Here is a 25573-nt window from a genome sequence, read left to right as displayed (position 1 = left end):
ATATAGACTGTTAACTTTCTTGTCAGTCGTTGGACCAATCGGGCGTTCACTATTTAAGGGTAATTCCCTGCTATCTGCTCTCTTTTTCTCTCACCCTCACTCACTCTCTCACTCTTCCTTTCTCTTCCTCTCACCTCAAGGGCAGACACTGTTCGTCGGCTTATTAAAGTCTCTTGTGTGAGTTCCCGTGTCCGGAGTGGTTTCTGGGTGCTTTCAGATGTTTTCATTTCTCTTGGAAAAATTGATAGATGTGGAATTGCTGAGTCATATGATAAGCATATTTTTACTTTACAAAAATGCAAACTATTTTCCACAATGCCCGTATTATTTTAAATTCCCACCAACCCAATGCATGAATTATAGTTGCTCCAAACCCTAATTAAGTCTGTAGACATATTGGAATCTAGATGTGACTTTAATTTGCATTATCACAATGATTAATGGCGTTTTTTTCATGTGCTTATTGGCTATAGAAATATTCTTTGTACCCAGGAGCCTGAGCTTGGTGCCAAAGCAGCATTGTCTCCTTGGCTGTGGGGCCTGCCCCCTGCCCCATGCTCCTTTCCCACCAAAGAGTCCCCTGTAGGTCCTATGGTCCTCTTATGATAGGCAAAGCAAAGTGACAGCTGATGTTTATCCATTGAGCCACATGAAATTGCCAATAACTGAAGGTATCTGACTTGAGAAAAATGGCAATTTCATGTGGTTCACTCAACACTTTTTTTTTTTTCCCTCTTTTTCTGGCCATTTTTTTCTGAACAGAAAACTAAAGTATCTGTCCCCAGAGTGGAGGGTGAACCACTACTGAGAGAGAACCCCCACCACTCTGTCATGGTTCCTATAAAATACCATGATACTTGGCAGATGTATAAGAAAGCTGAGGCTTGCTTTTGGACAGCAGAGGAAGTAGATCCTTCCAAGGACATTCAGCACTGTGAAGCCCTGAAGTCAGAGGAATGCTATTTTATGTTGCATGTTCTGGCTTTCTTTACAAGAAGTGATGGCACAGTAAATGAAAATTTGGTGGAGTGATTTAACTAATTACAGAAGTGGGCTGTTTCTATGGCTTCCAAGTTGCCATGGAAAACATACATTCTGAAATGTATAGTCTCCATATTGACACTTACATTAAAGACTCCAAAGAAAGGGAATTTCTCTTCACTGCCATTGAAATGATGCCTTGTGTGAAGAAGAAATAGATTGGGCCTTGTTTGGATTGGGGACAAAAAGCCCATCTACAGAGAATGTAATGTAGCCTTTGCCGCTGTGGAAGGAATCTTCTCTTTCGCATCACTATTCTGGTTCAAGAAGCAAGAACTGATGCCTGGTCTCACATTTTTCAATGCACTTATTAGTAGCGATGAGGGTTTACACTGTGACTTTGCCTGCCTGATGTGCAAACACCTGCTACACAAACCGTCAGAGCAGAGAGTAAAAGAAATAATTATCAATGTTGTCAGGATAGAACAGGAGTTCCTCACCAAGGCCTGACCTGTGAAGCTCATTGGGATGAATTGTTCTTTGATGAAGCAACACATTGGATTCGTGGCAGACAAGCTTATACTGAAGCTGGGCTTTAAGACAGTTTTTGGAGTAGAAAATCCATTTGACTTAACGAAGACTATTTTACTGGAAGGGAAGACTCATTTCTTTGAGAGTACGCGGGTATCAGAGGAGGCAGTGATGTAGAATCCAACAGAGAATTCTTTTACCTTGGATGCTGACTTCTAAATGAATAGATGGGCTCTTAAATGGCTGATTCTTGTTTTTCTTCCTTCTCATCCCCACCCCAAACCAAATGAAATGAATCAACCTATACCATGTCCACAACTTTCATTAATGACATCTAAAAACCATGGAGCTACCTCAGAATCAATCCTGTCTATTAATAACACCAGTGATGTCACCTAGAAAGAAAAGGCATTTGAAACGAGCTACTTGGATTCATAGGGAAGTTCTTGTCCTTGCTGGCTTTTGCAAGCAGGCTGTCCAGCTTCAGCATAGCACTAGCAATGGCAACCCAGTTTCCAGGAGAGGCGACTCTCAAGTAAGCCTGACCCAGCAGGATTAACATCAGTTACAACCACCAGGCAGTTGGAAGATGTCAGTCTCACTGCTACAAGGCAGACTTTAACGTTAACTAGTTTGTAAATAAAACTGGCACTTCACACACAAATGAACATTGTACTGTCAAGGGAAAAGCCTGGTTTGGTTTCTACACCAAACACAAGCTGTTGTATTTACCACTGATGGGAGCCAATTCAAAATTCACAAAGCAATTTAACTTGTGTTGACTAAGCAAGTAATTTCTAAGTTTTGTTTTCTTTAATGAATTGAAATATTCTTTAATCAATTTTAGGTCATTCCTGTGCATTCCTAGACACTAATCATCAGCTGGTGCCAGTAGAAGACAGTTTGTGCATTTTATTCTGTACCCCAGGTAGGGTGTCATGGCATCTCCTGCTCAGCTGAAGTATCATGTCTTTCAGGGTAAGGATTTCTAACTTAAGTCACTGGGCACTGAGGCATGACTTGGGTTACTGCTAGTGACCCAGTAACATGTGAGGGGCAGTACCATTGTTTCTCAAATTATACTTTCCTCAATTTCTAGTTGGTGTGAAAAGACTTAAAAGGTCTTTGTAGATGGGAGTTAAGATAGTATTATGACTTTTCAGAGCATCTTTAGACAAAGTGATTTGCCTCTGCTAATAACTAGAACTGAAATTGGCTCTCCTAAAAGTTGTGTTTATTCTAACTTTTTAAGTAGGTACTGTTGAAACTTGATTATTTATACTTCTCTTAAATTAAAAAAATATTTTTCACTTTATGTCCATTTAGGTTTTGCCTATTTGTACTTGGGGAAAAAAATTACCGAGTATTATCTTGAAGTTAGTAATGGTAAGACATTGATTCTACCATTTGCCTAAATATTAGCATCACCTGGTGAATTTCTCAACCAGTAGAAAATTAGTGCTGATCTGATCTATTAATATGGGTTCTATTCAAATGTTAATTTCAGGTAGAGGTATAAACTAATAGTTAACAGAGACAGTTTAGACCCATCTACCTTTGGGGAAAAAAAGTCAAGATGTTACACAGAAGACGGCACATGACTGACATCCATCTTTGGCCCTGTTTGTAAAATGATTGGGTTGTGTACGTTGGCTGTTTGACTATTCATCAGTTTCCTTCCTTTATAGTGCAGACTTTTTTCAATGCCTATAAGATAGGACTTTTGTATCTTTTAAATTATTGTTGCCTAAAGTTAATAAATTCAGGTTATATGGTCCTTTAAAGAAGAAATCTTCTTTGTAAGGTGCTGTTCAAATCTTTTGCCCATTTAGAAAGTTGGGTTGCTTGTGTTCTTAGGATTTAGCTTCACCTCTCTTTGTGACTTGCATTCTGGTCAGACTGTTCTACATTCAAGCCCTTGGTCTGATATTTTCTCCTCTCCTTGGCTTACTTTCTCTTTTTCCTAATGGTGACTTTCTCTGAGCAGTTTTTAATTTTCAGGAAGCCTAACTTTTCAAATTTTTCTTTTGTACTTTATTTTCTATTCCATCAAAGAAAACTTTGTCACCCCAACTGTTTTCTTTTAGAATTCTATGGCATTAGTCTTCATGTGTAGATGAATAATGTATTCTAGCTGATTCTCGTGCATGGGTGTGGCAAAGGCTGAGGTTCATTTTTCCATATGGATGTATAGTTGCCCCAGATCCTTTATAGAACAGACTTCCTCTCTCCATTGAGTTACATTACTGTCCTTGAGAATGACACATAATGTGTCTGTCTACTCCTGAAACCTGCACCTTTTGGCATTGATTTAAATGTCTGCTTGTCTCTACCACATATCTTTACTGGAATAGTGTTCCCCCCAACTTTGACCTTTTAAAAATTTGTTTGGTTATTATGGGTCTTTGCTTTTCTACACATTTCAGAATCTGCTTGTTAATTTTTCTAGAAAAGTGTATCGTTCATTGGTTGACTGACAGTTAATTGCAGAAGGCTGGCATCTGAACCCCACTCAGCTTGGCACCATCTTTTCATCTCTTTTGGCCAGTCAGTAATAGTTTTTTAAAACTGTTTTTTTTTTTTTAATTGGTTCTTATTAGTTATACATAACATCAGGATTCATTTTGACATAATTATAAAAGCATGGAATATAATATGCTTTAATTCAATCCCCAGTACTCCCCCCCCCTTCCTGTCCCTTCCCTGTACTCTGCTAATCTTTCTACTTACTTTTTTAAGTCGGTGTCTTGCAGATGCACATGATGGTGAGATTCACTGTGGTGTATCCATGCATGTGCACAGGAAAGTCAGGCCATCCCATGTTCTTCCTCTTCCTAACAGTGATTTTCTTTGTCCATTCTCTTCCCCTTTATCTAGTCCACTGATAATTCTTCTATTTTGATGGAATCACCCCCCCTTTCCCCTTTCTCTCTCTTTCTTGTCCCCCACCTTATTTTGAACTAGCTCCCACATATCAGAGAAAAATTAGATCTTTGTTTTCTGAGTTTGGCTTATTTTACTTTGCATGATAGTTTCCAGTTTCATCCATGTATCAGAAAATGCCATAATTCCACTCTTCTTTACGGCTGAGTAACACTTCATTGTGTATTTATACCACATTGTTGAAGGGCACCTAGGCTGGTTCCACAGTGTGACTGGTAATAGAGTTTATACATAATACATATTGTATTATGTTTAGCCTTAATTATTTTGTGTTTTTAGATGCTATCATATATTACATTTAAAAATTCCTTTTCGACGATCCCTAGGAGTTCTCTGTGAAGGTGCACAATCATGCCATATGTGGACACAAACTACTTTTTTCCCCTTTCCAAATCTTTTGTTTCTTCTTCTGCCTTATACAGCATTGAATAAAAGTGGTGATATCCCTACCTTGTTTCCATTTTCAAGTGAACAGTCTGTTTCCCATTAAGCATGATATTTACTGCAGGTTTTAAGTAGGTTAAGGAAGTCCCCCCCCCCCCCATTTCTGGATTTCTTTTTTATAAAAAATCATGAATGTGTGTTGAATTTTGATGGTGTTTTACATCCATTGAGATGGTCGTGAGGTTTTTCTCATTTATTGTTATGAGGAATTACATTAATCAATGATTGAACATTAAGACAAACTTGCATTCCACTTATAATCTATTATGTTCCACTTATAATCTATTATGGCTTTTATGTGCTGCACTGTTTCATCTGCTGCATTTTATGAAAGCTTTTGGTATATGTGTTGGTGAGAGATGCTGATCTACACTTTTATTCTATATAAGTCTTTTTCTGGTTTTGGCATTAGGGGAATTCTAGTATTGTTTTTTGGGAAGGATTTTCTCTCCCTCTGCAATCTCAGAAAAGTCTCATTACTTCCCTAAATGTTTGACAGGATTGGCCACAGAAACCTTGGTGTGGCATTTGCTCTCTTCTTGACAATGTGCAGTCATCCTTATCTCTATTCCTCTGCACATTTTTTTTTTTTCTCTACTGCTTAAAGATTTTCTTTTTATCTCTCCCTTATAGGAATTTTAATATACTTTCCTGTCATTTCCCTTGTTTGGAGATTTTTTTAGCTTCTTTAAATTATAGGTCTAGTTTTGATCAGATTAGAAGAAAAATAGGTCATTATCTACTTAGATTTTTTTTGTCTCCTTTTTCCAGAGTTCCAAAGGTTGTTTTTTTGTTGTCTTAGAGGTCACAAATGTTCTGTTCAATTTTAAAAACTCTCCTTTTTGCTTTCATGGGGAAAGTTTCCATTGCAGGCTCCTTTTTACACATTGTCTAATATGCTTTTAACTTTTCTTTTTTTTCCCATGCAAAGAATACTTCCTAACCCACTTTCTATCAATGCTCATGAATAATCATCTTTTCTGATGATCATACCAAAGTTAACATTTCAACTTTTCATTCTGAAGTAATCCCAGACCTGCAGAAGAGCTGCAAAAATAATGGCAGACTTGTCTGCCCTCGGCTGAATCCCTCTTGATGTGCACGTCTTACGTAAGTGTGGCATAACTCCCTAAACTAAGAACGTACCAGGAGCTGTTGTAGTACTATAGACTAAATAAGATTTTACTGGGAATTCTCATGTTTCCACTAATGTCTTTTTCTGTTCCAAGATCCACTTCAGGACACTGTATTTTGTTATGTGCACTTTGTCTCTTCCAGTCTGTGGGCATTACTTTGACTTTCATGACCTTGACAATTTTTTAAAGAGTACTGGCCAGGGATTTTGTAGAATGTCTCTCAATTTGGATTCATCTCATGTTTTCTTGTGATTTTACTGAAATTATGGATTGTGGTATATCCAAGGGGAAATGCCCTACTCACCGCATCCTCTGGGGGCCATGGATAAGCGTGTCAATCTGAAGAGTTGACCAAGGTCCTGTCTGCCAGGCTTCTTCACTCTGGTGACTAATTTCCTCTTTTTATACCCTATTTATGATAAATGATACTGAGGCTAGCCCATTATGCAAGGCAAAGAGAATTAAGCTCTCTTGAATGGAGGATTATCTTGGAAAGTTCCAGTGCAGTCTTGTGCTTCTTCTGGTTGTCATTACTCTTCTTCACTTTGGAACTTAGCCTCAGTCTTTCCTTGACCTTCAGGACTTTGACACTTGGAGATTCTATCAATCACTGTGTAGAACATGCCTCAGTTTTCAGTGTGTGCTGATTTCTCCAGGCATAGATTTAGGATGGCATCTTTGACAGGATCATCACAGAAGCCATGCTATTCTTTCCTTATCGTGTTCTGCTGGGTGGCACACAATTTTGATTTATCCCATTACTGAATGTTTACTTTGATCAAATTAGGTGGGATTTCCTAATTTTTTCCACTAGAAATTTTTATTTTCCATTATGTAATTAGTAAGTCTTCCTCTGCTCCAGGGGAAGAAAGGTTTTAAGAATTTCAACGTATTCTTTTATTCATTTGTATTGATTTCTGGTTTCCCATTTCATTCAGTGTATTTTAATTTTTTACTACATTTTGTTGGATGCTCATTTACTCTCTGATCTTGCTAGTGGAAGTCCATAAAGTTTCACTTGTGTCCTGACATAACTTGGTCACTTAAGTTCCTTCCTAATTTTTGTAAGGAACAAGACATTCCAGGCTCATTTTGTACTTCCCATGCCTTTATCTTGAAACCCAGAAATGAGTTCCTGTTGGAGAACGGTATTTAGAAGCCAAGGTTAGGGGCTACGTATGCTCACTGCTCATGGGTCGTTACTCTCCAGGACCTCTTGGTGGAGAGATGCAGGAAACACACACACATACTCACAGTTCTCACCACCACTCACACTGGGTGCTCCCCAAGGCAACTCAAGTACAAGATGGTGGGGGGGGCTCCTTGGCTTGAACTCTCCAGATCCATGGGCACCAGCAGTTTTCATGATGTCTCCTGGAGTTCATCTTTTAGATCCCACACTCAGTTAAGAGTGACCTCACTTCAGAGAACCTAAAAGTATGACTTCCTTCCAGGTGCTTAAGTATCATTCAGTGTTCTCTGGTGGAAGCAATCACCAGTCAGTGGTCATTTCTACCATAAGCAACCATGTTTATATCACAGTTGATCTTCCACCTTCATTGGGTTTTTAGGGCAAGTTAGAAAACCCATTTGTTCAGAGTTGCTAAACTTCCATTCACAATAATTTGTAAAGCTCTTCAAATACTGAGTGTCCATGCCTAATTTTTTCCATTGGTTATTCGATCAAAAAAAGTTTAGACTTTTGTCCTAGAGAAGCTCAGTTTCAGATAGTTTTTGAGTGAAATGGATGTCTTTCTTCAGGTACACCATGGCTATAAACCATGACATTGTTTTATCAGTATGATTTTTTTGAAGCATTCTTTTTAAGATCACCCCTGAATTCATTCTGAAAAATATCTTCTATGTTCCATCTTCCACAGCTTAAAAAACAATGAACAGGAACAAGGAGTTCAAGCAACTTAAATACAAAAGTGTCAGTGTGCTTCTTTAGGGAGACCAGGTTAGTCAATGAGGTTGCTTGCAAGCCTTATTTAATTCATTTTTGGAGGGCAGTGATTTCATGAGATTGAATTACAATGAAGATTTTTAAGAATCATTTTGTTTCTATTTTTAATTGAATATAACATATCAGTTATTAATCCAGAAATGTTTATTTCCCCCCACATTTTTATGAAAAATTTCAACCACACAAAAGCTTTAAGAGCTTCACAGTAAGCATTCTTTCATCCACCCTCACGCCCTCCCCAACGTCTTATTACACTTGCTTGATCGACCAGCAGGATTTTACCCCGGTCCTCACGGCCGGGCCACCTGGGCGGCTCCTGGGTTCCGCACCTCTCCGCGCACCTGCACCGGGAGGCGGGCGGTCTCGGCACCCTTCGGGGCACACACCTGCCAGGTCATCCGTGCTCCAGACCTCGGCCCTGCGCACGCCTGTCCTGCAGCTGCGAGTCGCGAGGAGCCGGCCAGCCTGTCCCCGCAGGCCGGATTCCACCACGTCCACCCCGCCCCGGTCACCCCGGTGCCCTGTTCTGTTCTGGCCACCCTCGTCGCCCTGTCCAGTTCACCGCAGTGCCCTGTCCCGGCTGCCCTCGTCGCCCTGCCTGTCCCGACCCCCCTCGTCGCCCTGCCCTGTCCCGACCCCCCTCGTCGCCCTGCCCTGTCCCGACCCCCCTCGTCGCCCTGCCCTGTCCCGACCCCCCTCGTCGCCCTGCCCTGTCCCGACCCCCCTCGTCGCCCTGCCCTGTCCCGACCCCCCTCGTCGCCCTGCCCTGTCCCGACCCCCCTCGTCGCCCTGCCCTGTCCCGACCCCCCTCGTCGCCCTGCCCTGTCCCGACCCCCCTCGTCGCCCTGCCCTGTCCCGACCCGCCTCGTCGCCCTGCCCTGTCCGACCCCCCTCGTCGCCCTGCCCTGTCCCGACCCCCCTCGTCGCCCTGCCCTGTCCGACCCCCCTCGTCGCCCTGCCCTGTCCCGACCCCCCTCGTCGCCCTGCCTGTCCCGACCCCCCTCGTCGCTCTGCCTGTCCCGGCCGCCCTCGTCGCTCTGTCCCGGTCACCCCGGCGCCCTGCCCCAGCCGCCCCAGCTTCCCATCCCCGGCCAACACCCATCTTGGCCGCCGCCAGTCCCCTTCTCTCGGCGCCGTCCGCTAGGACCATTCCTCGGCTTCTCCGCGGCCCAGAAACGCCCGGCAGGGAAGCGCCCGCCCCGCACACACCTACCGTCAGCGCCCACAGGTGAGTGGACTGCAGGGACAGCCGCCGGGCGCGCAGCGGGAAGCGCGACTGCGCGTGCACGACTACTACGTTCCCGCCCGCGCCAACCCACGCCCACTTTCGACGGCAAGCCGGCGTAAAGCGCCGCCGTTCCAACTGCTGCAAAGTGCCTTACGACAGCAACGGGGTCGGCCTACGGCCAGCGGCCGCCCGCGCCCCCACTTTAAGCTCTGGCCCGCGGGGCCGTGCGGGGGCTGCCGCTGCGCGCCCGCGCTCCTCGCGCACCGCCGGGCACTGGGGCGACCCCGGGCTCCCGCGCCTTGGGCGCCCGCCCGCGCGCCTTCTCCCGGGCGGCCCGCCCTTCCTCCCGGCGTGCTCCGCGGCGCGGCCATGTTGCCGTAGTGTTGTTTTCCTCCTGCGGAGGCGACGGGCCGCTGCGCACCGCGACGCGCCGGCCTCCCGTGCTGCGCTCGCCCGGCGCGGGCCCGCGGCCGCTCCCCTGCCGCCCCGGCCCGCAGTAGCCCCGTCGGCCGGCCCGGGGCGCGGCCGGAGCGGGCCCTCGAGCGCTATGGCGGCCGCCCTGGGCGCGGGCGGCGGAGCCGGCGCCGCAGGTACGTGGGCCGGGCGCGGCCTTTGTGTGGCCCGGCCGCCCGGGGCCGCCGTCGCGCCGAGGGGAGGCCGGGGCGAGCGCCGGGCTCGCGCGGGCTGGGCGGCCCAACGAGGTCGGGGCCGCGCGGGACGGCGTTCCTGGGCCGGGGAGGTGCGGGGCGGGCGCAGCCCCGGGTCCGCTCGGGCCGTGCTGGCCGTGCAGGTCGCGCCGGCCGCCGGGCCTGAGCCCCGAGCCCCGAGCCCCGGCCCGCGCGCGCCGTGCTGGCCCGGCTGGCCTGCTGGCCTCCGGGTCCGCTCGGGCCGGGCTGGCGGGCTCGCGCGCCCGACCTGCGCGCGCACTGGGGCCCCGCCGAGCCAGCGTGTGTAGACCGGCGGGGAGCCGAGCCGAGCGGAGGGAGGCAGGGCGGCCGCCGGCAGTGCAGTCCACGTAGGCCTCTGCTCAGGGCCTCCGCGGGCCGGGGCCGCGGCGCGCGGCCGGATAGGATGGTGGTTTGCCGTCGAGGCATCCCTGGAGGTCAGCTAGTGTTTAAGGTGGTCCTCCGTGTCACCTGGGAGCCGGACCAAGACCCCTGGTTACGAAGGCCTGAGGTGTGCGTGCACCTACACTGGCGTGCAGTGGGTTTCCTGGAGGCCGCAGGACGCAGTGTGTGCTCGGGCGTCCGAGGGTCTTGCTTTCCTTTTATCTGTCAGTGTGATTCACGTAAACTAGAGCTGTTGAGGTTCTCCATAGTGGTGAGGCCAGGAAGTGTGACAGCTGCCGTTCTAGAGGCGTAGTGTCGCAGATTTCCCTTCCATTTTGTCACAGGTGCCAGGTTCCTCTTTGCTTTGAGAACTCGGGCCATATCCACTGCCGGCATTTGCGTTCTGGACCCTTGGCCCCTGCTGCCTCACCTACCGGCAGGCATCTCCCCGCCCCTGAAGCCTGTAGCGGGAGCTACTCCCTCTGCAGGCACTACCTTGAGCTCGCTTTGCAAGGGCTGACTTATGGTCCTGTGGGCTTCTGGCTCCTGAGGGAGGCTTTCCTGGAAGCCATTGTCTGCAGTGTGACCACCTTCTGCCTAGGTACCTCCTTCCTCTTCATTCAGTAGCACCTTTGTTTTCTTCGGAGATTTGACTCAGTTTATAAAATTTCTATGGTGATCGTTTCTAATCTTCCCCCAGTAGCCTGTAAGACCCCTTGAGCACATGAATGTCCATTTTACCATACATTCCAAGTTCCTTGCACACAGCTTGTGTTCAGCAGATATTTAACGAATAAGATATCAACAAAATAAAATGTTTTCTTTGTGAAACAAAAAATCTAGAATTGTATCCAAGTTAATTTCGTATCATTTGCCTGTATGACTAAATCATGTTAAATTAGAAATGTTTGTTTTGTCTATTAGTAACTCCTTTATATCTACAGATGGATTGACACCTCATTTAGACATATTACCTAACACACTGGTTTTATATTTCAAAGTAATGTGTTGACATTGTGACTTAGTATATGTACATGAAAGAAAAAAAATTGTGGACAATACTAGTGGATACTGTGTGCCATGCACTCTTTTCTTTTTCATTATATTAAAGTTCTGGTTATGACTGAAATTAATTTCACAATCCACAAAATGTTCAAGATTGTCAGTTTGAAAGTCACTGGCCTCCTGTATTGTAAGTGATTAATGTTACTGAATAAATGGATCTTAATTATCCAGAGTATAGCCAGAAACTAATGGAATCTGGGTAGTCAAAATAGATGTCACTACATGAAGGAATATAGGAATGTTTGCTTAGACATTTACTGGAAAGAGGTCATTCTTGACTTTAGATACAGTTCTGAGTTGTCATTGCAGCCCAGTAATGAGGGTAAGGATGGGGTTGCTGGCCTTGCTAGGAAAGAAAATATTGACTGTTAAGTATTGGAGACTGAAAAGCCATGGCATTTGGGGGACATTTACTTTATGAACAAATAGCTTAACAATTTCAAGATTTTCTAGTGCTTCATTGTATTGTAAAATAAAATAACAAAAAATGAGTATGTAAATCTTACCCCCCCCCCAGTGTTTTTGTAATGACTTAGAGTTCATAAATAAATTAGTTTAGGAGTGAGTGCATTATTTCACTTAAAATTTACAACAGCATTTTTGGGCTTTAGATATTTCAGTTTTTATAAGTCAGGCAAAAATGGAAATCAGTGTTTGTAAATTTTGTTTCCTAAGTAAATCTTACAAAGGAAAACTTTTATTAGAATTTTTCAGACCTACACAATAGTAGAAAGAATAATGAACCTATGAATCCACCACACAGCTTTAACATTTACCAACATATAGTAGATGTTCCTTCATTTACTATGGATTATGTTCTGATGAACTCATTCTAAGGTGAATATATCTTGTCGAAAATGCATTTACTACACTTAGCCAACCAAATGTTGCTACTTAGCCTAACTTATCTTAAATGTGCTCAGAACAATTAATTAACTTATAACTGGGCAGAGAGAGAGAATATGAATAAACTGCGTATTTCTAGCTTGGTAAAAGACCAGAGTTTAAAGTATGGTTGCAATCAATGCACAGTTGTGAGGTCAAAAAATTGTAAGTTGAACAATTATAAATTGAATAAACAACAGATTAGAGTGCAGATGATAATACAGTTGTCTTAACTTATAGTAGAGAGGAAGCTAGTCCAGTGAGGTGCTGAGATTCTCTGTATGTGACAAGGTGGGGAAGTAAGCAGCACAGTGCAAAAGGTTTTTCCTTGAAATTGTTGAAATGAGTTTTAGTGTGCTTCATCAGAGAAAATTTGCTGGCTAGAAAGTGTGAAGCATGTTTATCTCTGATGTTGCTGGATGAATGAGATTGTTCCACAGCGATAAGAGTGTGTGTGAGCTTAATTCTTCCTTCAAGAAAATTGTTCACAATGAATTTCTTAGCTTGAGGGAACTTGGAGAGTGGAGTAAAGAATAGCCTTACTTCCATTTCAGCCAGGACTCCTTTTAGCATTTCTTGTAGAGCAGGTCATTAGTGACAGACTTCTTCAGGTTTTGTTTATCTGGAAGTAGAATTTTTTGAAGGATAGTTGTCAGAGAATTCTTGGTTGGCCTTTTTATCCTTTAGTACTTTAAATATTTCTTTTTGCTACCTTCTGGCCTCCATGCTTTCTGATGAGATACTGACTTTGATCTTCCTGAGGAACCCTTGTATTTGACTGATAATCGCTTTTCTCTTTATGCTTTCAAGATCCTCCTTGGCTTTGGTTTTTCACGGTTTGATTGTGATGTATGGATGGATCTCTGACTTTATCCTGCTTGGAGTTTGTTGAGCTTCTCTGACGTGTAGGTTCATATCTTTCATTAATTTAGCTGTTACTTTGGCTGCCTTTCTCCATTCCGTCTTCTCCTTTGGGCGTTCCTGTGATGCATGTGTTGCTGGTCTTGGGGATGACACCATTTTTTTTCACTTTTTCTTTCAGCTCCTTAGACTGTATTAATTCAGTATTTCACATGTCTCCGTTTGGGGACTGAAAGTTGGACACTTTGAATAGAATAAGGTAATTTTCAAAATTTTAGAATATCCCCCATCCTCTGGGTTTGTTATTTCTTTTGTGGGTTTCATTTGTCTGTTTTTTAAATACCTTTTAAAGACTACTTTTGTGGAGACTGTGATCACTGAAGTCCCCCTTTGGTTATCAGTGCTTACTATTAGCAAGTGATCTGACAGATTTCCTTAAATGCCTGGAGCTACAAGAATCTTTTTTAGAAACACCCTCCTTCCCTATTCATGGATTGACTCTAGCTGCTGTGCTTCTTTGCTTCTCATCCAGGCCACCTATTCACCTTCTACCTACTCGGCGTCCAAACAGTAGCCAGAGGTGCAAATCTTGGGTCCTCTCAGGTGTCCTCTCAGGTGTGTTCCAAGCGTGTGCCCAACCCTCGGCGTGTCTTTGGGAGCCCTGCAAACCCCATAGTCCCTTGTGTTTTTCCTCCTTGCCCTCCTGCTTCCCAGGCTCTTTGGTTGGTTTGTTGTTTGCCATGTCCACCATCTTCTACCCCAGGTAACTCTAGGTAGTGTAATGTTTTTAAATGCTTTTGACAGACACTGTGGGGATGGGGGCTGCTTTAGCCGTGAGAGAGTTCAGAGGGGTCAAAACAAAGACTGGCCTCTTAGGGAACCGGCCAGGTCCTTACTGCCCCTTTAGCATTGGTAAACTGCCTGCACCCCCTGCTGCTGCCTGTCATCTGAGGATGGGGTGCTGGGCAGATGAGGAGACATGCCATAGCCATCCCTTCCTATAGCTTGGCAGCTACCTCCCTCACTAACCCCTACTGGTTTTTGCAAGTTTTCCATGAGATCCCAAATTTCCAAAAAAGTCAATTCTCGAATTTTTGCAGCTTATAATGTTCCTTCAGTGAATGAATGGATTTACCATCTTAGGTCATGTTACGCTCTGATAAGAAATTTATAGCGAATATACAGTTTTCAGAAACGAAAATATCCAGTGTTTATATTACAGTTTGGAAGGAACCCCTTAACACCCTTTTCAGTGTGTATGTAGTCGTATGCATACCGGTCCAGTGTGGCCTTCCATACTGGGACAAGAATTGTGTTACTCTGCAGTTTCATCTGTTCACTGGAGAGGGAGTCCTGGGGATTTTCCTGAGCCAGGGTTGAGGGCTGTGTGCACCCACTTGCTGTTGAACCTTTTTCTTGTGAGTGTTTCGTTTTTTTCACTGTGGTAGACAGTTCTGCAGGAGACATCTGTAGATATGTCTTGGTGTGTCTGTAAATACTTATGGAGGTTAGATTCCTCTGGAATTGAATTACTGTATAGTAGTTACACATTTAAGATTTTGATAGCTGCTTTCAAGTTGTACTAAAAAATGTTACCACTTTATCCTCCCATCAGCAATGAAAATACTTCTTTTTCCTTGCCTTTCCTTAGACTCTTTTTATTTGGTTAATTTAGATGGAAAAATAGCCTCAATGTTATGATCTCCTGTCTTCTGGTAAAACTATGCATCTTTTCATATATTATTTTTACTTATTTTTTCCTGTGAAATGCTGAATTACATGCACTTGGTCTGTTTTTTAAAACACTGGTCTGTAAGTGTCTTACCCATTTAAAAAAAGTATTCATGTATTGTGTTAGGGTTACTGGCTTTTTTTCTTGCCCTGTGACCTTGTTTTAAACTTTACTGTGTGGAAGTTTTAAGATTTTGTACCTTATAAAATGTATCAGTTGTTTTTGTCAATTTTTTTTAATAGTCTTCTCCATGCCAAGAATTCCTCTATGGTTTTAACATTTTATGTTCCAGTGCTTTTTCTATGTTTAGCTTTTTTTGTGTGTGTGTAGTGCTGGGGATTGAACTCAGGGCCTTGTGCATGGGAGGCAGGCACTCTACCAACTGAGCTATTTCCCCAACCCTTATGTTTAAATCTGTGTGGAGTTTTATTTTGGGGTGGTGTGAATTTGGGCCTTCCATTATCTAACATGATTTATTGTATTCTTTTCTTTTCTGCTTTCATAACAATAGCTTTCCATATATAGTTCTTTAGAAGTATTGTTTTCTCTTGTCTGTGTATGTGTATTGGCATGCTTTTTCAGAAATTTTTTTGTTAACTGGCATTTTTTTTTAAAAGGAACTTCAGAATCAGAATTCTCTAAAGGATTCTACTGGAAGAGTTTTGGGTTTGTGTCGTATCTATTAATGTAATTTGGGAAAGATGGATATTTTTACAGTTGGATTTTTCCATCTAGCAACTAGAATGTCTTGTTCAGGCTCGTTTTTGCCATTTAGTCCAGATGTTCACTGAGCACTTACTAGTGCCAGGCACTGACCTAAGGCATAGGATGGATACATTAGTAAACAAACCAGGAAAAGATTCCTGCCCTTATGAGACTTAAATTAGTAAAATTTACCTTGTGTTGATTTTCACATTTCTTGTTCATTTCATTTCTAATATTTCATGGTATAGTCTTGGTAGATGGTATGGTTTTTAAAGTACTGTTACATACTCATATTTGTAGAAAAGCTTTCCCCCCACTTTTTGGTAACCGAATCGTATATGACTATCTTGTTGGCATCTTGAGATTTTTTTGGCTTGTTTGTTTTTGTGCAGTACTGGAGATTGAACCCAGTGTGATCTACCACTGAGCCTCACCGCCAGTCCTTTTTATTTATTTAATTTTTTGAGACAGACTCCCACTAAGTTGCCCAGGCTGTCCTTGAACTCGTGATCCTCTTGCCTAAACCTTCAGAGTGTGGAATTACAGATGTGTGGCACCATACTTGGCTGGCATCTTATTTAATGTTTAATCTTTTGAAATTTCTGCAAGCTCTTGGTTCTAACATTTGTATCTCATTTCCTTTTGTTTTACTTATCCTGTAATCAGTTATTGACAAGCGCTTCACTGGCGTGTTGAAGTGATGGGTAATTACACACATCCTGATCTTGGGGTGTATTTTCTGAGAGTAGTAAATGTTCTGTACAGCTTTTATCATTGAGTATGGCTTTTGCTGTAGGTTTCTGGTAGTTATTGTTTCTTCAGCTAAGAGTCTCTTTTCTTCATTGCCATTTTAATCAAATGCTTTCTTTGCTTCTATTGAGGTGATAATGTGTTCTCCTTTCTTTAATCCTTTCATGTAATGTGTTGATAGATTTCTAATATTGAACCAGTCATGTATTCTTGGGCTCAAAATCTTGATCAGTATGTCTTGTTCTTTTTAACAGATTGTATTTCTTTTTAGGGTTTGTCTGCTTGTAAGGGAGAGTGGTTTATAGTTTTCTGCCTTTGCACTCCTGGGAGTACCTTGTGCCTTCCTGATCTGGGTACCTTTCTTCTTTGCACTTGTGAGTGTGCATGTGCTGTCCTGATTTGTGTATGTTTCTTCCTTTGCACTTGTGAGTGTACCTGTGCCCTACTTGTTTGTATGTGTTTGCCTTCCTGGAATGAATTGTGAAGTTTCTTGGGATAATGTGAAATTTGTTTTCTTTTTAAATGTTGGAAGAACTCATGTCTGCAAATTTATTTTGGTCTGGTTCTTTTTTAAGTTTTTCCAATTTCTTTATCATTGTCTATCTGTTTAGCTTTTTTAAATCCTAAGGTTGATTTTGCTAATTTAAACTTTCCTAGAAAAAATTTTCTTTATACTTTTGAATTAATAAATAGAGTTAGTGCTCTACCTTCCTGAGAACAGGTATGTCGAAGGTAAATTTTTTGAGACTTGTGTTGGAACAGATTTTTAGCTTTCTACACTGGATTAGTTACTTGGGTGGGTTCAGAATTCTAGATTTGAGATCATTTTTCTTACATTTTCAGTGGTATTGTTGCATTGTTCTTAGATTTCCTGTTCTGTTTTTGAGAAGACTGGACACAATCTTATTCCTCATAGTGTTCATGTGACCTTTTTTCTCTCCTTGGGAGTGTTTATAACTCCTCCTTTTCTTTGACATTTCTTCTCTTAAATTTCACCAAATTAGTAATTGACATATATCAGTTTAGAAGGTTCCATGTTTTGAAAAGATGGTCTAGGTTCTCGGCAAAAGAAATACTGTCAGTTCCTCTGGAGTCTAGGAACATCCTGCTAGCTGAGCTCATCACTGTCTTCCTCCTGACTGCCCAGGGTGATAGGAGCTTCTGTGACCTCCACAGTGGGAGGCAGAGTCCTGTTTTATATCTGGAAGATTTGGAAGTCACTGCGATTGATTTCCAAACCCAGGAAAAGGAAATGCAGTTGAAAGCCAGGCAAACAAATGACTGGTGTGCACTATACTTCAAAAACAAAATAAAAGTTTATTGTAGGGAGAACCTGCCCTAGGCCCTGTATAAAATGAGATTTTTTTTTTTTTTTTAAAACAATGACTACATAGTCTAAAGCAATATGATGTAGGAGTTTTCTGAAAAATTTTCTTGCTTACTCAGAAGTTAATTGCTATACTGGAGGGCTAATAGGTTCAGTTTGAAAGTTACGAACATTACCCGACTTTCTGGTTCTTGTTTAAATGACATTGATCTGGATGTCTTTATCTATAAAACAAGACATTTTGACTATTAGCTATTCAGAACAGAAGCATATTATACATGAGAGTGCTGTTGAGGACAAGTAGGGAATACAAAGTTTCACCACCTTTTCTTTAGAGGACCAGATAGTAAATATTTTAAACTTTGCAGGGTACATGGTGTTCATTATATAACTTTGTGTTTGTAGTTTGAAAATAGCCATGGACAATATGTGAATGAGGTGGTTGTATTCCATTAATGCCTATTTACATAAATGGGAGTGGCTAAATTTGGACAAAAACATGTCACAGGCCATACTTCACTTATGAACTGAAGGTTGCCAACCCTTAGACAATTGAGGTAATTGCTAGAAGCCTGTTGCAGGCTAGCATGCTCTGACATTTCTGATCCAAGTCTGAGTTTCTGGCAAAGAAGGTGAAATAATGAGAATTGTAAGTAAAAAGTTTTGTTCACTGTAGGTATAAAGTACTGCATGTAAGAAGATTGTAGAAGCTCCAGCAGATGTTTTAGTCTTGCTGATGAGGAAAATGGACTCCTGTGTTAAAGCAGACTGTTTAATACAAGCTTTATACTTAGAAGGAGAGATTCTTCAGATAAGGAGACATTGACCACTTTTGTTTTGCTGAGTTATTCCTTCCTTGACTTTCATGAATGTGTTCTTTTCAAATTGTGGACTAAAGCAGAGCACATTTTCTTCCCTTGGTTCTGCTTAGCATAGCTGGTATAAAGTGTTGTGAATGATCTAAACTGAAACTTTAACAAAGATTTGTCTGTAATTTAAAGAATAGAAGAGAAATGACTGGCAAGAATGTAGAGTAAAATCAGACTTACAGGCCTCTTGTCTTAGTTTGCTTCTTGGGATTTTGAGTCATTATTTCACTGAGTTATAATGTCTTAGGTCTGAGTCTAGCAGTATCAGAATTTCTTTTTTTTTTTCTTCTTTTTGTCCTGAGGATTGAACCCAGGGGTGCTTAACCACTGAGCCACATCCCCAGCCCTTTTTATTTTTTATTTTGAGAACAGGCTCTTGCCAAGTTGCTGAGGCTGGCTTTGAACTTGGAATCTTCCTGCCTCAGTCTCCCAAGCCACTGGGATTATAAGTGTGCACCATTGCTCCCTGCAGAATTTCTTTCCTTTTTATAGGCTAAGCAATATTCCATTGTGTATAGGTAACACTTTTTATTTAACCTCTTTCTCTGTTGCTAGACTCTAGAGTTGCTGCCACCTTTGACCCTCTTAAGTACTCTACTAATATAGAAAGATCTAACCACGTGCGACAGAACTCCTTGAAGGAACACTAGTATGATAAAAAGTAAATATTTGGTCTTTGTTCCTGGTTCCTGGTGCAGATTTCTAAACCCTTGGAATTTACTTTCCCTTTAGTGCTAAAGCTTGGACTGGAGCGGAGACCTAGCTGACTTTAGGTTTGAGGCTAGTTGTCAGAAAAACCGTGTTTAAATGGTTAGAACTTCCACTGTCCCAGCAGGGGCGAGGGGCTGGAGGATATCATTGGTGGTGGTTTAATCAGTCATGCCTTCGTGACTTGGTCCCCACGAAACTGCTAAACCAGGGTACTCTAGGGGACTTGTGAGTTGGTGGACACATTCTGAGATAGTGCTGTACCTCACCAGTATCTCACTCATTCATCTTTTCTTTTTGGGGGGTTGGGAAGTGCTGGGCTTTAAACCCAGGGATGCTCTATCACTGAGCTACGTTACCAGACCTTTTTATTTTTTATTTTAAGATGATATCACCAAGGTGGTGAGACTGGTCTTGAACACTTGGAATTCTCCTACCTCAGCCTCCCCAGTAGCCGGGATGATAGGCATGCACCCTGCATCTGGCTTCATCTTTTGTAGTATTAACACACCGTTTAACTTGCTGTCTGTATGCTTTAGATGATCATTCGGCAACATGAACAGTTCCCTTTAGTTCTTACAATCCATTGTTAGGGCAGACCCCACAGGTTAATGGCTCAGCTCCACCAGACTGCCCCCACTGAAGATGCCAGCCACTGAGGAGGTGTCTGAACTACCCATGCTTTTACCCGTCAAATTCCAGAAGCCAGGAAAATGCTGTGTAGTACTTTACAAAGATTGTCTCTGTTATGGTTTGGATGTGAGGTGTCCCCTAAAAGCTCACGTGAGATAGTGCAAGAAGGGTTAGAGGAGAAATGATTTTTGTAAGAGTCCTAACCCAATCAGTGAATTAATCCCCTGAGAGGGATTAATTGAATGGTAACTGAAGTGGTAGGGTGTGGCTGGAGGAGGTGGAAATTGGGGTGTTGCTTGGGTATGAGTTTGTAGCTGGCAAGTGGAGACTCATTCTGCTTCCCGATTACCATGATGTGAGCTGCTTTCCTCTGCTGTGCTCTGCACCATGATATTCTGCCTCACCTCCAGTGCTGAGAAATGGAACTGGCCTTCAATGGATTAAGACCTCTGAAACTGTGAACCCTCAAACTTTTCATTGTAAAATTGTTTTGGTCAGATCCTTTTAGTCACAGTAGTGAAAAAACTGATTAAAACAAATTGGTACTGAGAAGTGGGGTCATTGCTGTGACAAACCTGACCATTAGGTCAGGTTCAGAAACTTTTGAGGTTTCAGAAACTTTTTGGCTTTTTGGAATTGGTAGGAGGGATTTTGAGTTGTTTGCAAGCTAGAAATGCTTGAATGCTAGAAATGGTTGTTGTAAATGGAGCTTAATGGCTGATTTCGGTGGGAGCTCAGAAGACTAGAATGCCAATAAAGATTGTGGACAGTGAAGACAGGGCTCAAGAAGGTTTAGAGGAAAAAGAGGACACCATCAGTAATTGGATTAGCGACCATTTGTGTTGTTCTGAATGAGAAGTTGTCTGCATTTTGTCTGTGTCCTGAGATTTTGAGACTGATTTAAAAGCAATGGACTTCTTAACAGGTGGAAGCAATTTCTAGGCAGGGTAGCATGTAGGCGGTGGCATGGATCTTGCTGGTGGCTTTTAGCCAAATTTGTGATAATCAGAATTTTCAAATCAAGATTTGAAAAACGTAGACTTGAAAGATCAGAGTAAAATTAGAGCTAAGGAAGTTGCAGTTGTTAAAGATATTTCGAAAGCATTTAGAAATGCTAAAGACTGCCCAGAGACAGTAAGAAAGATGGCTTGAGGGTATCACAGGAGCTGGCAAGACCACACCCATTTCAGGCTCAAGGGAATAAAAATGAAAATTCTCTTGAGAAGAGACCTGTGGGGCACCCTTCTTATAGAAGGGGGGCTAGGATGTTTTTCAACATGCCCAGGCACCCAGAAATTCAGAGGCTACTGTAGCCAGGGTCCCTGGGGGCTTGGCTACTGGTTAAGATGGTGGTAGACCTTAGTGTCAACCACATGGTGCTGGTTCTGCAGGAATGCAGGATGCTGGAGTCATGGAGGCTTGTACCAAGATTTCAGAGAAAGGCCTTGGAGGCCAGGCAAGGTGAAGCAGGGTCAGAGTCCCTGCAGGCACATCCTGGGAAGGCAAAGTGTGGCGATGTGAGGAGGAAGCCAAAGCTGCAGTGAAGACCCCTGAGATTAAGAAATGCCGAACTGTGTACATCGTCCTGGGAAAGCTGCAGGAATCAAGCAGAGAGAAGCCAACAGAAAGGCCACTTGGGCTGCAACCAAGGATTCCATAGGGGCAGAACTGCCCAAGCCCTTTGGAGAGGACGTCATAATGCCATGGGTCCCAGATGCCAGATGTGGAGCTACAAGACTCATTTGCCAGCTGGATTTTGGTCTTCCTTTGGGCTCATCCCTTTTTTTTAATGCCCCTATTTTTGTGAATGGAAATGTTTACTCTGTACCTTTATATATTGGATACTTGTAAATTGCTTTTAATTTTAGAGGATCTCACAATGCAAGATATCCTTGAGCCTCAGAGAAGACTACAGACTTGAACCTTGAGCGATCTCAGAACTGTTGAGACCATGGGGCCTCTTGGGAATTTTGCATTGTGAGGTGGTTGTGAGCTTTTGGGGGCCAGGGGCAGAATGTTATGGTTTGGATGTGAAGTGTCCCCCAAAACTCACATGTGAGAAAATGCAAGGATGTTCAGAGGAGAAATGACTGGATTGTGACAGTCCTAAGCCAATCAGTGAATTAATCCCCTGAAAGGGATTAACTGAGTGGTAACTGAAGTGGTAGGTGTGGCTGGAGGAGGTGGGTGTTGGGGCATGGCTTTGGATATATATTTGTATCTGGCGAGTGGAGAGCTTTCTCTCTTCTTCCTGATCATTATGTAAGCCATTTCCCTCTGCCACATTCTTCCACCATGACGTCCTGCCTCACCTTGAACCCTGAGGAGTGGAGCCTGCTGTGTATAGATTGAGACCTCTGAAACAGCAAGCCCCTGAGTTGTTCTGGTTAGTCCTTTCATCACAGCAGTGAGAGAGATGACTAAAACTCTAGTACACAGCACGTCATGAGGTCATGTTTGTTTTGTTTTTTATCTGTCATTGTGTGATGTTGCAGAAGATAGTAGAGTAAAAATTATGAGATGTTGACCCTCCAGTGAAATAAATTTGAGGTAGCAGGAAGTGCCCATTTGGGATTCTGGAGTCATGTTGAATAGTTGTGGCATCCAAGGGGACACCTCGAGAACATAGGCTGTTAAATGCCTGTGAGTTTTCATGTTTCTCCGGGTGGCTACTCTCCCTAATGCCTAGACCTGGGGACAGCAACCCACAGTCCTGGTGCACCTGCTGGTCCCAGGATGGGCAGTAGGGATCTTGTCCTTCAAGGCTTGACACTGTTCTTCGGTTCATATTTTGGTGCCTGTTGGACTGGTGCAGGGCCCTTGCACTTCAACTTTCCTCCACTGAAGCACTTTATCCTGCAGCTTTGGTCACTTTTCCTCTTCTTACTGGATTAAAGCATTTAAGAAAATCTGTCAGATCACTGGGTGACTAGGGAGATAACAGAGGCTTACGTGGTAATATTCAAGAAGGAATGTAACAGTATTTGCAAAAATGCTTTAGAGAAGTCACTAAAGAAGAGACATTAAGCCTTCATTAAGTAATAGCAGCAGTCCCTTGAAAGGGGAGGATCTATTTTCCAGAATTACCACATGGCAGTAAAATATCCAACTTTAGATTAAAAATTACTAACAGAGAAGCAGAGAAAGTAAAGTATGGCCTCTTCATGGGAGGAGGTGGGAAGAGAGAAACCACCCACAAGCCAGTCCTGACATTGAACTTGGCAGAGAGAGGCTTTGAAATACCTGTTTTAATCATGCTCAATTGCTTTAGGAAACCATGGGCAAAACAGCTAAACAAAATTTGGATGACATGTATGAAGAAACAGGGAATATTACTAAAAGGAAATAAATTGAACTTACGGAACCAAAAACTATAATAGCTGAAGTCAGTTTCCTGGAGGGGTTCAGCAACAGGTTTGAGCAAGCAGAAGAAAGAATGGGCAAACTCAGAGGTCCATTGAGGTTATCCATTTGATAGGCAAGAAAGAAAAATGAAGAGTTTGAAGGATCTGCGGGCCACCATTAAGTGTGCTTAAATACACATGGGAGGCCCAGAAGACGGAGAGTGAGTGGCAGTGGAATGACTGAGGAAATAATGGCTGAAAACTTCCCAAATTCAGTGAAAGATGTGAGCCTACTGACTCACATATACCAAAAGATCTTAGCTTAAAACAGGATGGATTTATTTACAGTTCAGGACGTCAGAATCTGTTGACAGTGTTGACTCCTCTTGGAGGCTCTAGGGGAAATCCTTTGTCTCTTCCAGCTATTGGCGGCTCCTGGCTTTGCTTGACTGGTAGGAGCATTACTGTCCTTGGTCTTACATGACTTTTACCCCTGTGTGTCTGTCTCTGAATCTTCTTTTTACAAGGGTGTTAGTCACTGGATTTAATGACCTCCTCTGTCAGTGTGATCTTGTCTCAACCTGAGTACATCTGTACACCTCATTCTAAATAGGATAGGTTCCATTCATGAGGTCGGGTACAGTTCAACAAGTTACAGTGGTCTTGTTGAATGCCTTCTGTTTTTGTTTTTCTGTGAATGTGTTATCTCATGTTCTGAATGGTAGTAGGTAGTGTAGCTGGACCTAAAAGTCATTCTGTGATTGCTTGGATGTGTTAGTCACTGCCCCTGGCCACCGTGGTTCTGAGGAGAAGTAATTGCTGTGAATTGCGGTCCCTTGTAAGTGGTGAGTCTTTTTTCTCTTGCTGCTTTTAAGACTTTCCCCTTGCCTTCCTCCTTAAACATTTCGACTTGGTGTATGTGCGCATGTGTATGTTTGTGTTTCTGTTAATTCTGTTAATTCTGTTTTGAGTTTATTTAGTTCTCGGGATATGTTCCTCCTTTATAACAGATGTTGGCTGTTTCAGCCATATTTTTTTATCCTAATTCCTGCATGTTTCTGTCCTCTCCTGGTACTCCCTTTTCAAGAATATTGGGGTGTCTACTGATGGCCCACATTTTTCTGGAGCTATGTTCAGTTGACTTCATTTTTTTCTCTTTGTTCTGCCAGTTTGAATCTGCTTGTGTTGCTCTAGGGGAATTGGTTTGCTTCTTGTTACTAATTTCTGTGTCCTTACTCATGTTCTTTATTTGATATGGGTTTGTGCTACTTGCCTTTAGTGTGGTTTCAGTTTTGTTCTTCCAGCATGTTTGTAATGGCTACTTAAGTGTCTTTTTCTGTTAAATCTGACATCTGACCCTGACAGGCAGATTATGTAGCCTGGTTTTGTTTTCCTGATGGATTACAGGTTGTACTTTTTTGTTTCTTTGATGTGCTGTAATTTTCACTTGGAAACTGGACATTTTAGATGATATTTTGGAGCACCTCTGGGTGCTGGTCTCCCTGCTCTTCCCCCTGGGGGTGTTACTGTTGCTTGCTGTTTGCTGTCTTTGTGAATTGACTGGCTGGGCTGTCGTGGGACACATATCCCACCCCTCTGCAGTGTGAAGCTTCTGTTGTGGCCCCTCAGCTGCCCAGGCCTTTGGTGTAGTCTTTCTTATCCTTTCTTTCCTTGACCACATTGTCCATAACGCCCTGGGGTATGAATTGATTTGCAGAGGGAGCCACTTGAGGCTCCTTTGAGTGGATAGTATCCAGGGCCAGCATTTGAGTTTTTGTTCTTCCTCTTGTATCTTTCCCCATTTTCCTGCAGCAGAGAGCATCTGCCCTTGGTCCCTCTGCCTTTAGTCATTCTTGATACTCTCCTCCTATCTCCTTCCCAGCAAAACCCTCATTGGTTTTGAGAGCATCTTTGGCGTGAAGTCAGTTCTTTGGAAAGTTAGAACTATGTTCTAACCCACCCCTCTTATCTTGGAAACTTCTGAGCCACAGCTCTTGGACTGTGGTGGGCAGTGGTGTGCTGGTCTCTTGTGACACCTCACTGTAGGGGCTGAGTACCTGGAGTTGGGGAAGCAGTCTCAGGTCTCCTCGGCTTGACTGGTGTGGAGTGTCCATTAACCTGAGTGAGGTCAGGAGCCATCTGGACCCAGTAATGTCTGTCCCACAAGTGGGACCTGGGTGGAAGAAGGGAGTCCCTTTCTCACTCACCTGGAACTGAACCTCAGCAGCAGGTAGATGGGGTCAGGATGAGTAGTGGCAGAGGTTCTATCCTCTGCTGGGAGCTGGACAGAGAGCCATGGGGTCTTGGTATTGAGTCAGCCTTGCTGACCCAGGAGAGGAGGGGTTGGGTCCTGGTCCAAAGACCATGAATTCTTGTGGCTGTTGTAATCAGATTTGAGTAAATTTTTGGAATAAGT

General features: G+C 43.1%; 1 protein-coding gene and 1 pseudogene across 2 annotated transcripts in view; both read left to right on the top strand.

Moving 5' to 3' along the window:
- Positions 1 to 773: 773 nt before the first annotated feature.
- On the top strand, positions 774 to 1731 carry LOC306667845 (ribonucleoside-diphosphate reductase subunit M2-like; annotated as a pseudogene). Its single transcript has one exon. The product of its transcript is annotated as a ribonucleoside-diphosphate reductase subunit M2-like (transcript).
- Positions 1732 to 9415: 7684 nt separating this feature from the next.
- Positions 9416 to 25573, top strand: part of RBM33 (RNA binding motif protein 33) — a 99901-nt gene continuing 83743 nt past the window's right edge. Inside the window, 1 exon segment of the mRNA XM_079151615.1 lies at positions 9416 to 9819. Within this exon segment, the coding sequence (XP_079007741.1) occupies positions 9777 to 9819 (43 nt within the window). The 5' untranslated portion in view covers positions 9416 to 9776.

This window comes from Sciurus vulgaris (genome assembly GCF_902686455.1).
Source record: "Sciurus vulgaris genome assembly, chromosome: 8".
Lineage (NCBI taxonomy): Eukaryota > Metazoa > Chordata > Mammalia > Rodentia > Sciuridae > Sciurus > Sciurus vulgaris.
Note: the sequence above shows the minus strand (reverse complement) of the source record. Positions and strands in the feature narration are given on the sequence as shown.